The 17205-nt window shown below is 44.3% G+C and overlaps 1 protein-coding gene across 5 annotated transcripts in view; it reads left to right on the top strand.

Annotated features, from left to right (window-relative positions):
• Positions 1–233: 233 nt before the first annotated feature.
• LOC132493273 (interferon regulatory factor 6-like) overlaps positions 234–17205 on the top strand; it is an 84511-nt gene continuing 67539 nt past the window's right edge. The window contains exons 1-5 of one of the 5 annotated variants that reach the window (XM_060103626.1): positions 823–1081; positions 1608–1647; positions 7717–7922; positions 8951–9079; positions 17024–17175. In XM_060103626.1, the coding sequence (XP_059959609.1) occupies positions 985–1081; positions 1608–1647; positions 7717–7922; positions 8951–9079; positions 17024–17079 (528 nt within the window). In that variant the 5' untranslated portion in view covers positions 823–984 and the 3' untranslated portion in view covers positions 17080–17175. Of the gene's footprint in view, positions 251–822; positions 1082–1607; positions 1648–2351; positions 2586–7716; positions 7923–8950; positions 9080–16123; positions 16211–16573; positions 16750–17023; positions 17176–17205 lie in introns of those variants that run through there. The other 4 variants (XM_060103625.1, XM_060103627.1, XR_009532967.1 and 1 more) reach the window with 4 other exon arrangements.

Below are 17205 nucleotides of genomic sequence, written 5' to 3'. Positions count from 1 at the left end.
TCTGCTTTATGGCACCCTGCTTCCGCCGTAAAGCGCCGTTGGCAATCCCGCCTGAGTGGGTTGAGGAGACGACTTCCAGGTGAAAAACGCGATTCTTGGAGTTTGGCTGACTTGACGTCTTCCCCATGGGCAAACGCGGGAGCCGGAGCCGGAGCCGGAGCCAGAGCCAGAGCCAGCTGCTCAACTCCCTAACTAAAAAGCAGAAGAAGCATCTAAGGGATTTCGGCGAGGAACATCCCTTCTATGACAGGTATAGAGAGGCAAGGCTGGGACCGGCGCTGCCGGCGTCCTTTCCCGGTGGGAGCCCGCGTGTCCCCGCGTTTGGTCCGCCGGTGCCCCGGGGGTAGTGACAGGGCAGCTCCCGCCGCGTGCCACGCTGCCCCGGCGCCGGCCTAGCTCGCCCGGGGATCCTGGCGGCTTCCCGCCTGAGATGGGGTTCTTCACCGGTCTTCCTACCCTTTGTTGAGCCCGTAGTTTTACGCTAGACGGCACGCCTCCTGTGTGGCGACTGGGCAGAGATTTTTTTTTTTTTTTTTTTTTTTTTCCCTTTTTGCGTTATGTGGGCCTCTCACTGTTGTGGCCTCTCCCATTGCGGAGCACAGGCTCCGGATGCGCAGGCCCAGCGGCCATGGCTCACGGGCCCAGCCGCTCCGCGGAATATGGGATCCTCCCAGACCGGGGCACGAACCCGTATCCCCTGCATCGGCAGGCGGACTCTCAACCACTGCGCCACCAGGGAGGCCCTGGGCAGAGATTTTATAAGCTTGTGTTCGTTTTATATGTTTTTAAAGAATTACTTGGGGGGCTTCCCTGGTCGCGCAGTGGTTAAGAATCCGCCTGCCAACGGAGGGGACAGGGGTTCGAGCCCTGGTCCGGGAAGATCCCACATGCCGCGGTGCAAGTAAGCCCGTGCGCCACAACTATTGAGCCTGCACTCCAGAGCCCGCGAGCCACAACTACTGAGCCAGGGTGGTGCAACTACTGATGCCCGCGAGCCTAGAGCCCCTGCTCCGCAACAAGAGAAGCCACCTCTCGCCGCAACTAGAGAAAGCCCGGGCGCAGCAACGAAGACCCATAGCAGGCAAAAATAAATAAATTAAATAAGTTTAAAAAAATGAAAAAAAAATTGCTTGGGACCCTCGACATCACCTATCTATTCAATGACCATGAGGAAACTAATGTTTGGGTAGTTGTGGGTTCCTCTCTAAGTGTCCAGACTCTCAGTTATGATCTTAGTGCTCATCCCACCCCTTTGGGCTGCTTTATCAACAGTTAGAGGGATAGTCTACTTAAGAAATTTGCTAGAAAAGGTGAACCCCGAGGGCTTTTATTTGCCAAAATTTCCCATCTTTTGGATGAGAGCCTGTTACTGTGTGACTGTAGTATTTGTCATGTGGTCTTGTTAGACTTTTTCATTCGTCTCTTATTATCTATTTGGCATATCCTTCCAAAACCTGTCCAAATGCATATGGAGTTTTTACTTGACAATAGATATAATGTATTTATAACGGTATAGTCTGCCACGTTCATTGAAAGTTGTATCATTAGACTTTTCCTAATTGCTACATACTAGTAGTTAAAGTTTAACATTGCCTGTTTCTTCTCAGGGTTTCCAGAAAGGAAGCAAAACCACAGACTTGTCAACTGGTAATGCTTTATACCTTCTTTATGATAGTAGATTCTGGACTGTTACTTTTAAGATTATATATGGTACTAAAGTTTGGCTACATTTCCACTCTCTTTGATTTTAGATGTAAGCTATATTTTAGTAATATTGCTTAGTTTTAAGTGCAGATGTCTGTTAAAATGCCATTGTGATAACTAATATCGTATAGAGTATGAAACTGTCCTGAGAGATTAGCCTGTTAGAACCTGTTAAGGAGGCTTACCAGAGGGCTCTTGGTGAATCCTAAGAGGGAATGTCATGTTTGCTTAACATAAAATAGAGTGCAAAATCATCAAAGGTCTTATTTCATTACCACAGACTCAGAAATAAAGTACACTTTTTTGTTGTAAGTTTTCCTGTTGCTCCTTTAAAGGTGCCAGATGTCTGACACATAGGTTAGATCGCCTTATAACCTAAAGCTCCATGTGTTTAGTTTGCTGTCTTCCCATGTGGAACATGAGCAGTTCAAAGAAGAGGAAGCGCTTCTAGAATCATAGCTAGATTAGCTGTTTGAAACAAATTTGGTGCTAGGTCTGGTTGAATAGATAGGATTGCATATTTGCAGAAAAGCTAGTTTTTATTTAGAAAAGTCTGAACTTGGTTCCACTGTGGGCCTGATGATAGTCGTGGGGTAGCAACAAGAACAGTATAATTTTTGTTTTTAAAATCCCCATTTTCCTTTTAGTCAGAGAGTTTATAGATACTTCAAGTTCTGAAAGTGAAGCATAGAGTGAACCAGAACAAGTTTCTGGTTACAACAGACTACTTGCCACATTAAAGGATGTCTCCAAGGAAGATGAGGAGGAGGAAGAGGAAGAAGACAGTGTTCTAGATGAGACAGAAATGAGTCTTGAAGATGGCGATAGTGACGTCATTGTGGAGGAAGAGATGGCAGTAGAGTCCACTGACGTGCAGAAGAGTGAGTGTCTCTGATGTGGGTTTATCATCTTTGCAGGGACCACAGACAGATTGCCCCAGGGGCAGGGTGCCTTGTACCACAGAGCTGGGTGAAAGCACATGGATTCAAAGCAGAGATTCTTAACATTGTTGGGCTCTGTGATATCTTCAAGAATCTGATGAAAACACAGGACCCTGTGGCCATAAAAATGCAGAAATGACATTTTTGCTTAGGATTTCCAGGATTTCATCAATCCTAGTTCAAATTCCCCTGATTGGGAGGAAAGGGCACATAATTCTGTTTTTGTAATGGTCTCAATTTATGAAAGAGATTATTGTTCCTGCCTTAGAGGAACCAAGTTTAATGGAAGATAGACATAAAATATACAAAACTTTTCAAGCATCAAATCTGAATGGAACCGATAAATATAAGGTGTTAAAGAGATGCAAAGTGGTCACATGCTGCCAGGGTGAATGAGGGGAGGCTTCAGAGAAGAGCTGGGACTGAAAGCTTAAAGGGACTCTGTCTCACTCAGACGTCTAGGTGACTATTTTTTTAAAAATTATTATTAATTTATTTATTTTGGGCTGCATTGTGTCTTTGTTGCAGTGCGCCGGCTTCTCACTGTGGTGGCTTCTCTTGTTGTGGAGCATGGGCTCTAGGCACGTGGGCTTCGCTAGTTGTGGCACACGAGCTCAGTAGTTGTGGCTCACGGGCTCTAGAGCACAGGCTCTGTAGTTGTGGCGCACGGGCTTAGTTGCTCGGCGGCATGTGGGATCTTCCCAGACTAGGGCTTGGAACCACGTCCCCTGCATTAGCAGGCGAATTCTTAACCACTGTGCCACCAGGGAAGTCCCCATAGGTGACTTTTTAATTTAGCTTTAAAATCAACTTTATTGAAGTATGAATTACATTCAACAAGGTGTACCCGTTTTAAGCATGTAATTTGATAAGTCTTGACAAATGTGTATATCTATATTGTCATCGCCAAAGTCAAGATACAGAACACTTCCAATACCTGCAAAAAGTTCCTTCTTGTCCTTTTACAGTCAGTTTCCCAGGCCTGGCATCAGGCAACCACTGACATGCTTTCTTTCACTATGTATGAGTGTTTCCTATTCTAGAAATTCATATGAATGGAAGCATACAACAAGTACCCTTTTGCACGTGGCTTCTTTGGCTCCTCATGTTGTTGTGACTCATCCGTGTAGCTCATATTAGTAATTCATTTCTTTTTATTACTGGAATAGTAGTCCGTTGTCTGAATATATCTGGGTAACTTTTTATATTCTATTATCTTAATGCCTACTTGCCTTACTGTATTTTTTTCTATACTTTAAGGTGTCACACACCATTCTTAGTATTTTCATTCATCACTTGTACTCGGATACAAAAATCGTTGCCTCAGACTTAGGGATTGTTTAAATTTTGTTGGTTTTCCAGTTTTCTTTCATGTTTTAGGTTTTTAAAAATGAAAAGTTTGGCTTTTTAAATTATAAAAGTAATATATATTTACTGTAAAAATGTAATAGGGTAATATAGTTAACGTATATCTCCTCCACCCTGGGATGAACACCTTTAACATTTTATAGAACCTTCCAGACTACTTTTTTATGGATATATGAGTGAATATATATTTGTGTGTATGTGCATAATGGCCTCATACATTTCTGTAAGTTACTTTTTTCTTTAATAATATAACGTGTGTAACTGTGGGTTACTGCCGCTAGAACCCTGGTGTCCAAGCTCCCAGGCCAAATCTCCTTCTACTACATTACACTACCATGGGGAGGTTTAAAAAAGAAAGGGAAAGTATGAAGGGTGATTTTTCCATAAATTAAATCAACTTGAAAAGGCGCATTTGGAGAGTCAGAGAGTACTGATATTGCTAGAAAGAAGAAAGGTTTAAAAGCTGGTTAAATCTCATTCAAAAAAAATCCATATGTACCACATTGTAAAAAAGAGAAGGAAGACGGCGTTCATGATTACTGGGCTGGCAGGGTAGGGGACAGTTGCATGCTGGGGGTGGCTCTCGTACTGGCTCTTCCACTCTTCACACTTGTGCTCGGCCAGGGCCAGGGACCGCTGAGGGAGATCAGAGGAGAGGGTGGTGCCTTGGGGGTTCCAGGGAGTTGTGCAGCTGGCTCCCTTGCCACCCAGACTGCCCCAGGGTTCCCAGCCCCAAGGGTTATGGAGCATCCCCACACCTGTTTGCTCTGCAGTTGCTGTCCTGCACGCATTTTCTCCTCCAGCACTTTCTGCAGTGTCTCCTTGGCCTTCTGCTCATAGCTGTTTTTCTGGTCTTGCATCTGTAATAGCAACTTATTCATTCCCCAAGAAGTGTATTTCTGTAAATTTGAGGCAATTCAACAAATACACATTGACCTACTGTGTGCTAAAGCCTGAGCAGGGATACAGAAATGAAAAGAAATTGGTCCTTGCCCACAGGGCAGAGATGTCAGTAATCTGGTGGACCTTCTTCCAGGCTGGAGGCAGGCAGGGAGAGTACCTCAGGTGATGTGAGAGGTGAGTGGGGATAAAAAACTGCCCTGGGCATGCTGGGCCTTCTCCCCTAGGCCTTCCACAGGCATTTGAAACCCGACATTTCCAAAGGGAAATCATCTTTCTAAACCTGCTCCTATCTCAGTGGCCAGCATCACCACCCACCCAGTCTCCCAAACCCTAAACCAGGGAATCATCCTTGATTTCTCTCTCACCTTCTTCAAGGAATCAGTTCCTCATCAAGCTTTGTCACGTCAGCGTCTTTAACGGCTCGTTCATTACCTGTATCCTCTATCCCTACTGCCACCGCTTTAGTTCAGACCCTAGTGACACTATTATATGGATTATATAGAGACTATGTATTATCTTCATGCCTTGCCTCCCTTCAAACCCTTTTCAGCCCTTCAGCTAGAGGGTTCTTTCTAAAACTTACATCTGATCACATCACAACCTGCTTAAATCTCTCAGTGGTTCTCAGTGTTCTAAGAATCAGGTCCAGACTCCTTGGCATGGTTCCTACTTACAAGCCCAGACTTTGATCTCATGCTGCCTCCACGCAAGCTGAACTGCTTGTAGGTCCCCTAAGCACTGTGCTTTTCAGCCTCTGCCTTTGCCCATAAAGCTTCTTCTGCTTAGAGTATCGTGACCCACGCTTCTCACCTGGTTAACTTCTACCCATGTTCAAGATTCAGCCCTAGAATCATAAATTCTGATAAACTTGGCCAACCATACCTACCCCCCGACTCTTTATGGATTAGGCAGTTTTACTGGTGTTCACATAGTATCTGTATTTCTGATCTATTGACTCATCTGTCTCCTTTAAGGGATTGTAAACTCCCTTGAGGCAGGGAGCATTTTTTTTTCTTTTTTTTCTTTTCTTTTGCGGTGCATGGGCCTCCCACCGTTGCGGCCCCTCCCGCCACGGAGCACAGGCTCCGGACGCGCAGGCCCGGCGGCCATGGCCCACGGGCCCAGCCGCTCCGCGGCACGCGGGATCCTCCCAGACCGGGGCATGAACCCGTGCCCCCTGCATGGGCAGGCGGACTCTCAACCACTGCGCCACCAGGGAAGCCCCAGGGAGCATTTTTTAAAAAATAAAATTATTTTTGTAGGCTTGGGGATCTGAACAATATTCAGTAAAGTCAAGTTTTAAAAATTAATACATTTGTATTTTTAGAATTTCTCCTGGCTTCAAGGTCAAAAAGAAAAAGACACAAGAGCAGCTTTGCAAATTCACTGGGGGGGTCTTGCCTTTCCAGTGCTTTTCATTTTTACGCCCTGTGATTTTTGGGAAAGCAGGAGCCTTTTACTGTCGATTCTGGGTTACCCAACTGGGTAAGAGATAGTCTGGATAATGCAGATTTAGAGTTCAATATCAAATCATTTCCATTTAGCTTTGGAGTCATCTGAAAATTTAGATTTAAATGTTGAGTGGGTCCTATGTTCTTGGAATTGTCATTAGAAACCAGATACAGGAGTTACTGGTTGAGATCATACATGGTTATGTCCAGGTTATTGGACTTAACCATGCTGGTCACTGACCAGCTTTATCCCCCTTTGAAAACGAGTAGACTGGCATTCTGGATTATATGTCAGTCTCTTATGAGCTTGGTTGGCATTACTGAAAAAATAAAAGTTGTGGATCCGCAAACCCATAGACTATATAGACTATGTTCCCCTGCAGAATTCTAACTACATGGCCACCTTACCTTCCTAACATCAAGTGGGAGCAGTCTGGCCGGTCCATCTCGTTCTCTTGATCTTGAGTCCTCTGCAAAAGACATCCCCCTTTTCTGCACCAGCACATACGTCACAGCCCTGAAGAAAGTGTAGACATCTGAGATAGGTTAACAGTGGGGGAGGGCTGATATCCCGTGAACAGACACATAAATGCCTGTTAGACCTGGAAATTGAAAACCAGAGAGGCGGGGCCACACTGGTTTTGGCCCAGGCCACCAGCCACTGGTGTTCCCAGCAAAATGTTCCCAATGTGGGAGTTTGAGGAAGCAGGGAAAGGCAGGTGGTGTGAGTTTATTAGGACTTGAGGCCCTCAGCCTCGCACTGAGGCAAGCTGAACCCCCAGAGCGTGCTTCCTGCCCTCCTATGGGCTGCTACTCCTAAAGGTACTTGGTTTCAACAGTTATTTGTGCATCAGGTTAAAGACTGAAGGGAGAGGGAACAGCAAGCCTAAATTCTTCATATCATACGCCACCTCCCTTTCTCTTCTTATTATATAAGCAATTCATGTGAAAAACAAATAAGGCAAGCAAAACAAAACAAAATTACCTGAAGTCTTGCTATCCAAAAGTTACCATTAGTATTTTGGTGTATACTTGTTCCAGATTTTTCTTTATTTTCAACCCTTCATTAAGGCCATTGTAGTGTTGACAGATGATGCTGGCACAAGCACTTGAGATGAGGCTCCTCTTTTTAAAATACTGTATTTGCATTTGGCTTAATTGGTCTCAGGCCCTGCCTTGCCTGGTCCCCAGCGTGGTGTTTTCTGCTGCAGTCTCTGTAAATTGGAGTTGGGGTGATGGGGCAGTCAGGCAGGGCTGTGTGCATCTGTGTCTGTATGAGGGAGGGCGGGCACACTTTCCAGTGTTTCTGGGCAACAAGCAGGCACTGACTGCAGTTTCCTATCCCTCAGGCCTGGGCTGTGGAGACAGGGGAAGTACCAGGAAGGGGTGGACGACCCCGACCCAGCTAAATGGAAGGCCCAGCTCCGCTGTGCGCTCAACAAGAGCAGGGAATTCAACCTGATGTACGACGGCACCAAGGAGGTGCCCATGAACCCAGTGAAGATATATCAGGTGTGTGACATCCCCCAGCCCCAGGCCTCTATCATTAACCCAGGTGAGGCCCCAGCTGCTGGGGAGAAGGTGGACAGTGTGCCAGGTTCCGGGCTGGACCCTTAAAGGGATAGTCGACTTGAAAGTCGCCTCGCTTACAAAGTTGAAGACTGGTAAATAAAGCAAGAAATGCTGTCCCTAGAAAGAACCCAGAGAACAAAAGATATAAACTGAGCACAGTCTTCCTGCCCACCCAGTGGAACAGTAAAGCATTAGAAAGAAGAGGGGGTATTGAGTTCTATAAAAAATAACTTCTCTTGGGACTCAACACTGAGAAGAGAGGCCAGGTAGTTTAGAAGAAGGAGGGCTTAAAACTTAGAAGGTCTGAGTTATAAACCTCGGTCTTTCCATTTCACTACTTGTGGGACATTGAATCAAGTCATTCAACGTTTTGAGCCTCAGCTTCTTCCACTATAAAATCTGGGTTCTCATCTTTCCTGCGTATTTCAAAGGCTGTTCTAAGAATCAATTGCCATGACATTAGGAAGGCTATTAAGTTCTCTTTATAAATGATGGGTAAGTGATCATTTAATTTGTATGGTATTTTTCCTAGGAGAATACCACCTGATCCCTATATTTACTCAATGTTGAGCCAGTTCCGACTAAGAGCCAGATAATTTAGACTTGACGTCCAGTGAATCTAGTGAGGCTCTGCCATGAGGGAAGGGTCTGTCTTCACAGTAAGCTTATAAAGGGGAGAAGCTGTGCTCCTTGGGTCCTTAGAAGGGATGCGAATGTGTAGAAAGGGGTTTAGAGTAGGAATTAAAAGATTTCTAGGAGAAGGGAGTAGGGTCTGCAGCTCCTGGATAGGGGAGGGGATGAGAGCTTGCACTGGGGCTCCATAGGAGGAGCTGGGAGTGGGGTGAACACCCTTGGTTCCCACTCTTTGGCATTGAGGGTGCACACTGAACCCAAGGAACCCCTGTGCTGGCAGTGCCTAGCTTGAACAGTGGGTCAGCTGCAGGGATGACAGTGCAACGTGAGCGCCTCACTTTTGACCTTTGTGTGTGTGTGTGTGTGTTTCTCGGGTAGGATCCACTGGATCTGCTCCTTGGGATGAGAAAGATAATGATGTGGATGAAGAAGATGAGGAAGATGAGCTGGACCAGTCACAGCACCACGTTCCCATCCAGGACGCCTTCCCCTTCCTGAACATCAATGGTGAGTGGGGTGGGGGGTGGGACCGAGGCATGGAGAGGATGTAAGGGGCTTTGGTTTTGCAACCGTTGACACCATATCCACCATTGCACTGGGAGCAGCGACCAGGCCCTGGGGCCAGGCTGCCAGTCTGTTAGCAAGTAGGAGTCCTAGGCAAAGGAACTCCGTAGGCATAGTTATCCCAGTGGGGTGGCTTCTAGGCAGAGAGAGCATCTTCTGAATCTTATGTGATAATTCAGAGAAATTAAAAAATTAAATTCATTCTCAATCCCACATACAAATACACAAGCTGTTACAAATTTTGCTGATTTCCTTCAGGCCAAGTGCAGGGATCCTTTTCGTGAATTGTAGGCAAACTCTTCTGCTATTTCCCTCGGTACAAATTTTCTGTCACTGCCTTAACAGCCTCTCCTAAGGCTGTATCGTGGGAAACTTGTGGCTCTACAGCTCTTAATACTAGGCTCTGATAAAATTTCTCTACTAGAGACTTTTATCTTTTTTAAATTTATGTATTTATTTATTTATTTTTTGTGGTACGCGGGCCTCTCACTGTTGTGGCCTCTCCCATTGCGGAGCACAGGCTCCGGACGCGCAGGCTGAACGGCCATGGCTCACGGGCCCAGCCGCTCCGCGGCATGTGGGATCTTCCCGGACCGGGGCACGAACCCGCGTCCCCTGCATCGGCAGGCGGACTCTCAACCACTGCGCCACCAGGGAAGCCCTATGTTCTTTTTACATTGACTTTTTGAATTCAGCTTCCCAGGAAAGATGAGTTTAGAGGTTGGAGGGTCCCTGTGAGACAGAGCAGGTCCTGCACCTCCCACTGCACGTTCTGAGGACGCTCAACCACAAGGTGAACTGCTCTTCCACAGCATCTTCCCTTGAACTTTTCACTGACGTGCTCCTAGTCATATGACTTGCATTCAGTTGAGTAGCTTTTCACTACTTTTCTAAGTTCCATCTGGCTGCTAGGGTCACATGAGATACTTTTGCCACCTAGAAAATTTAGTATATCCAGATGATTCCTGTAGGATTTTGGAGTCCCCTTCCCTAGGTGATGCCCCTTCTTTTGAGAATCAGGAAATGATTCTTATCTGTCTACTTGCCCTCCTTCACTTACCCTGTCATTTATAACCTTGCTACCAAGTGATGAGTAAAGACAACGATCATAGAGCTCTCTCAGGTTAATACTGCCACAGCTACATTCCCACTTGGTGCAATTTTAAGATTTGGACATTTGGAAATGTGAGATCCTTTCCCACATCTTTGGCTCACTCATTCTGTTATTCTCACCCCTTAAAAGGATGCAACCCATTTCCAGCATCATGATTTCCCTTTTTTTTTTTTTCATGTGTTTTTTTTTTTTTATTTTACAAATTTAATCAGTTATACATATACATATGTTCCCATATCCCCTCCCTTTTGCGTCTCCCTCCCACCCTCCCTATCCCACCCCTCCAGGCGGTCACAAAGAACCGAGCTGATCTCCCTGTGCTATGCGGCTGCTTCCCACTAGCTATCTACCTTACGTTTGGTAGTGTATATATGTCCATGCCGCTCTTTCACTTTGTCACAGCTTACCCTTCCCCCTCCCCATATCCTCAAGTCCATGCTCTAGTAGGTCTGTGTCTTTATTCCTGTCTTACCCCTATGTTCTTGATGACATTTTTTTCTTAAATTCCATATATATGTGTCAGCATACAGTATTTGTCTTTCTCTTTCTGACTTACTTCACTCTGTATGACAGACTCTAGGTCCATCCACCTCATTACAAATAGCTCAATTTCATTTCTTTTTATGGCTGAGTAATATTCCATTGTATATATGTGCCACATCTTCTTTATCCATTCATCCGATGATGGACACTTAGGTTGTTTCCATCTCCGGGCTATTGTAAATAGGGCTGCTATGAACATTTTGGTACATGTCTCTTTTTGAATTATGGTTTTCTCAGGGTATATGCCCAGTAGTGGGATTGCTGGGTCATATGGTAGTTCTATTTGTAGTTTTTTACGGAACCTCCATACCGTTCTCCATAGTGGCTGTCCCAATTCACATTCCCACCAGCAGTGCAAGAGTGTTCCCTTTTTTCCACACCCTCTCCAGCATTTATTGTTTCTAGATTTTTTGATGATGGCCATTCTGACTGGTGTGAGATGATATCTCATTGTAGTTTTGATTTGCATTTCTCTAATGAGTAAAGATGTTGAGCATCCTTTCATGTGTTTGTTGGCTGTCTGTATATCTTCTGTGGAGAAATGTCTATTTAGGTCTTCTGCCCATTTTTGGATTGGGTTGTTTGTTTTTTTGCTATTGAGCTGCATGAGCTGCTTATAAATTTTGGAGATTAATCCTTTGTCAGTTGCTTCATTTGCAAATATTTTCTCCCATTCTGAGGGTTGTCTTTTGGTCTTGTTTATGGTTTCCTTTGCTGTGCAAAAGCTTTGAAGTTTCATTAGGTCCCATGTGTTTATTTTTGTCTTTATTTCCATTTCTCTAGGAGGTGGGTCAAAAAGGATCTTGCTGTGATTTATGTCATAGAGTGTTCTGCCTATGTTTTCCTCTAGGAGTTTGATAGTGTCTGGCCTTACATTTAGGTCTTTAATCCATTTTGAGCTAATTTTTGTGTATGGTGTTAGGGAGTGATCTAATCTCATACTTTTACATGTCCCTGTCCAGTTTTCCCAGCACCACTTATTGAAGAGACTGTCCTTTCTCCACTGTACATTCCTGCCTCCTTTATCAAAGATAAGGTGACCATATGTCCATGGGTTTATCTCTGGGCTTTCTATCCTGTTCCATTGATCTATCTTTCTGTTTTTGTGCCAGTACCATACTGTCTTGATTACTGTAGCTTTGTAGTATAGTCTGAAGTCAGGGAGCCTGATTCCTCCAGCTCCGTTTTTGGTTCTCAAGATTGCTTTGGCTATTCGGGGTCTTTTGTGTTTCCATACAAACTGTGAAATTTTTTGTTCTAGTTCTGTGAAAAATGCCATTGGTAGTTTGATAGGTATTGCATTGAATCTGTAGATTGCTTTGGGTAGTAGAGTCATTTTCACAATGTTGATTCTTCCAATCCAAGAACATGGTACATCTCTCCATCTATTTGTATCCTCTTTAATTTCTTTCATCAGTGTTTTATAATTTTCTGCATACAGGTCTTTTGTCTCCTTAGGTAGGTTTATTCCTAGATATTTTATTCTTTTTGTTGCAATGGTAAATGGGAGTGTTTCCTTGATTTCACTTTCAGATTTTTCATCATTAGTATATAGGAATGCCAGAGATTTCTGTGCATTAATTTTGTATCCTGCAACTTTACCAAATTCATTGATTAGCTCTAGTAGTTTTCTGGTAGCATCTTTAGGATTCTCTATGTATAGTATCATGTCATCTGCAAACAGTGACAACTTTACTTCTTCTTTTCCCATTTGGATTCCTTTTATTTCCTTTTCTTCTCTGATTGCTGTGGCTAAAACTTCCAAAACTATGTTGAATAAGAGTGGTGAGAGTGGGCAACCTTGTCTTGTTCCTGATCTTAGTGGAAATGGTTTCAGTTTTTCACCATTGAGGACGATGCTGGCTGTGGGTTTGTCATATATGGCCTTTATTATGTTGAGGAAAGTTCCCTCTATGCCTACTTTCTGCAGGGTTTTTATCATAAATGGGTGTTGAATTTTGTCAAAAGCTTTCTCTGCATCTATTGAGATGATCATATGGTTTTTCTCCTTCAGTTTGTTAATATGGTGTATCACATTGATTGATTTGCGTATATTGAAGAATCCTTGCATTCCTGGAATAAACCCCACTTGATCATGGTGTATGATCCTTTTAATGTGCTGTTGGATTCTGTTTGCTAGTATTTTGTTGAGGATTTTTGCATCTATGTTCATCAGTGATATTGGCCTGTAGTTTTCTTTCTTTGTGACATCCTTGTCTGGTTTTGGTATCAAGGTGATGGTGGCCTCGTAGAATGAGTTTGGGAGTGTTCCTCCCTCTGCTATATTTTGGAAGAGTTTGAGAAGGATAGGTGTTAACTCTTCTCTACATGCTTGATAGAATTCGCCTGTGAAGCCATCTGGTCCTGGGCTTTTGTTTGTTGGAAGATTTTTAATCACAGTTTCAATTTCAGTGCTTGTGATTGGTCTGTTCATATTTTCTATTTCTTCCTGATTCAGTCTTGGCAGGTTGTGCATTTCTAAGAATTTGTCCATTTCTTCCAGGTTGTCCATTTTATTGGCATAGAGTTGCTTATAGTAATCTCTCATGATCTTTTGTATTTCTGCAGTGTCAGTTGTTACTTCTCCTTTTTCATTTCTAATTCTATTGATTTGAGTCTTCTCCCTTTTTTTCTTGATGAGTCTGGCTAATGGTTTATCAATTTTGTTTATCTTCTCAAAGAACCAGCTTTTAGTTTTATTGATCTTTGCTATCGTTTCCTTCATTTCTTTTTCATTTATTTCTGATCTGATTTTTATGATTTCTTTCCTTCTGCTAACTTTGGGATGTTTTTGTTCTTCTTTCTCTAATTGCTTTAGGTGAAAGGTTATGTTGTTTATTCGAGATATTTCCTGTTTCTTAAGGTGGGATTGTATTGCCATAAACTTCCCTCTTAGAACTGCTTTTGCTGCCTCCCATAGGTTTTGGGTCGTCGTGTCTCCATTGTCATTTGTTTCTAGGTATTTTTTAATTTCCTCTTTGATTTCTTCAGTGATCACTTCGTTATTAAGTAGTGTATTGTTTAGCCTCCATGTGTTTGTATGTTTTACAGCTCTTTTCCTGTAATTGATATCTAGTCTCATAGCATTGTGGTCAGAAAAGATACTTGATACAATTTCAATTTTCTTAAATTTACCAAGGCTTGATTTGTGACCCAAGATATGATCTATCCTGGAGAATGTTCCATGAGCACTTGAGAAAAATGTGTATTCTGTTGTTTTTGGATGGAATGTCCTATAAATATCAATTAAGTCCATCTTGTTTAATGTATCATTTAAAGCTTGTGTTTCCTTATTTATTTTCATTTTGGATGACCTGTCCATTGGTGAAAGTGGGGTGTTAAAGTCCCCTACTATGATTGTGTTACTGTCGATATCTCCTTTTATGGCTGTTAATATTTCCCTTATGTATTGAGGTGCTCCTATGTTTGATGCATAAATATTTACAATTGTTATATCTTCTTCTTGGATTGATCCCTTGATCATTATGTAGTGTCCTTCTTTGTCTCTTCTAGTAGTCTTTATTTTAAAGTCTATTTTGTCTGATATGAGAATTGCTACTCCAGCTTTCTTTTGGTTTCCATTTGCATGGAATATCTTTTTCCATCCCCTTACTTTCAGTCTGTATGTGTCTCTAGGTCTGAAGTGGGTCTCTTGTAGACAGCATCTATATGGGTCTTGTTTTTGTATCCATTCAGCCAGTCTGTGTCTTTTGGTGGGAGCATTTAGTCCATTTACATTTAAGGTAATTATTGATATGTATGTTCCTATTCCCATTTTCTTAATTGTTTTGGGTTCGTTATTGTAGTTCTTTTCCTTCTGTTGTGTTTCTTGCCTAGAGAAGTTCCTTTAGCATTTGTTGTAAAGCTGGTTTGGTGGTGCTGAACTCTCTCAGCTTTTGCTTGTCTGTAAAGGTTTTAATTTCTCCATCAAATCTGAATGAGATCCTTGCTGGGTAGAGTAATCTTGGTTGCAGGTTTTTCTCCTTCATCACTTTAAGTATGTCCTGCCACTCCCTTCTGGCTTGTAGAGTTTCTGCTGAGAGATCAGCTGTTATCCTGATGGGGATTCCCTTGTGTGTTATTTGTTGTTTTTGCCTTGCTGCTTTTAATATGATTTCTTTGTGTTTAATTTTTGACAGTTTGATTAATATGTGTCTTGGTGTATTTCTCCTTGGATTTATTCTGTATGGGACTCTCTGTGCCTCCTGGACTTGATGAACTATTTCCTTTCCCATATTAGGGAAGTTTTCAACTATAATCTCTTCAAATATTTTCTCAGTCCCTTTCTTTTTCTCTTCTTCTTCTGGAACCCCTATAATTCGAATGTTGGTGCGTTTAATGTTGTCCCAGAGGTCTCTGAGACTGTCCTCTGTTCTTTTCATTCTTTTTTCTTTATTTTGCTGTGCAGCTGTTATTTCCACTATTTTATCTTCCACCTCACTTATCCGTTCTTCTGCCTCAGTTATTCTGCTATTGATCCCATCTAGAGTATTTTTTATTTCATTTATTGTGTTTTTAATCGATGCTTGATTCGTCTTTAGTTCTTCTAGGTCCTTGTTAACTGTTCTTGCATTTTGTCTATTCTATTTCCAAGATTTTGGATCATCTTTACCATCATTATTCTGAATTCTTTTTCAGATAGACTGCCTATTACCTCTTCATTTGTTAGGTCTGGTGGGTTTTTATCTTGCTCCTTCTCCTGCTGTGTGTTTTTCTGTCTTCTCATTTTGCTTATGTTACTGTGTTTGGGGTCTCCTTTTTGCAGGCTGCAGGTTCGTAGTTCCCGTTGTTTTTGGTGTCTGTCCCCAGTGGCTTAGGTTGGTTTAGTGGGTTGTGTAGGCTTCTTGGTGGAGGGGACTACTGCCTGTGTTCTGGTGGATGAGGCTGGATCTTGTCTTTCTGGTGGGCAGGTCCACGTCTGGTGGTGTGTTTTGGGGTGTTTGCGGACTTTTTATGATTTGAGGCAGCCTCTCAGCTAATGGGTGGCGTTGTGTTCCTGTCTTGCTAGTTGTTTGGCATAGGGTGTCCAGCACTGTAGCTTGCTGGTCGTTGAGTGAAGCTGGGTGCTGGTGTTGAGATGGAGATCTCTGGAAGATTTTCGCCGTTTGATATTATGTGGAGCTGGGAGGTCTCTTGTGGACCAGTGTCCTGAAGTTCGCTCTCCCACCTCAGAGGCACAGCACTGACTGCTGGCTCCTCAATTTGGGATGATTTGTTGTCTATTCATGTATTCCACAGATGCAGGGTACATGAAGTTGATTGTGGAGCTTTAATCCGCTGCTTCTGAGGCTGCTGGGAGAGGTTTCCCTTTCTCTTCTTTGTTCTCACAGCTCCTGGGTCTCAGCTTTGGATTTGGCCCCGCCTCTGCGTGTAGGTCGCCGGAGGGCGTCTGTTCTTCGCTCAGACAGGACAGGGTTAAAGGAGCAGCCTCTTCGGGGACTCTGGCTCACTCAGGCCGGGCGGGAGGGAGGGGCACGGAGTGCGGGGCGAGCCCGCAGCGGCAGAGGTCGGCGTGACGTTGCACCAGCCCGAGGCGCGCCGTGCGTTCTCCCAGGGAAGCCGCCCCTGGATCCCGGGACCCCGGCAGTGGCAGGCTGCACAGGCTCCTGGAAGGGCGGTGTGGACAGTGACCTGCGCTCGCACACAGGCTTCTTGGCGGCGGCAGCAGCAGCCCCAGCGTCCCACGCCCGTCTCTGGGCTCCGCGCTTTCAGCCGCGACTCGCGCCCGTCTCTGGAGCTCCTTTACGCGGCGCTCTTAATCCCCTCTCCTCGCGCACCAGGAAACCAAGAGGGAAGAAAAAGTCTCCTGCCTCTTCGGCAGCTCCAGAGTTTTCCCGGACTCCCTCCCGGCTAGCTGTGGCACATTAGCCCCCTTCAGGCTGAGTTCTCGCCGCCAGCCCCAGTCCTCTCCCTGCGCTCTGACCGAAGGCCGAGCCTCAGCTCCAGCGCCGCCCGCCCCGCCGGGGGAGCAGACAAGCCTCTCGGGCTGGTGAGTGCCGCTCGGCACCGCTCCTCTGTGCGGGAATCTCTCTGCTTTGCCCTACCCAGGTATGTGGGGAGTTTCTTGCCTTTTGGGAGGTCTGGGGTCTTCTGCCAGCGTTCAGTAGGTGTTCTGTAGGAGTTGTTCCACGTGTAGCTGTATTTCTGGTGTATCTGTGGGGAGGAAGGTGATCTCCGTGTCTTACTCTTCCGCCATCTTACCCGGAAGTCCTTTTCATGTGTTTTTAAAGCTAATATTGTGTGTCCTTACGTTATGGGCCACCTTGGATCCTTTATGGAAACGTGAACATATATTAAAAATGAAAAAGTAAAATGTGGCCCTACAGCCACACCGAGATTTCATTGCCCTGAGAGAGGAGGAGGGGCGCATCAGTGACTTCCACGAAGCCTATACTTTCAAACAGGCTCCGGG

The sequence above is a fragment of the Mesoplodon densirostris genome, chromosome 7 (assembly GCF_025265405.1).
Source record: "Mesoplodon densirostris isolate mMesDen1 chromosome 7, mMesDen1 primary haplotype, whole genome shotgun sequence".
Taxonomy (NCBI): Eukaryota; Metazoa; Chordata; class Mammalia; order Artiodactyla; family Ziphiidae; genus Mesoplodon; species Mesoplodon densirostris.
Note: the sequence above shows the minus strand (reverse complement) of the source record. Positions and strands in the feature narration are given on the sequence as shown.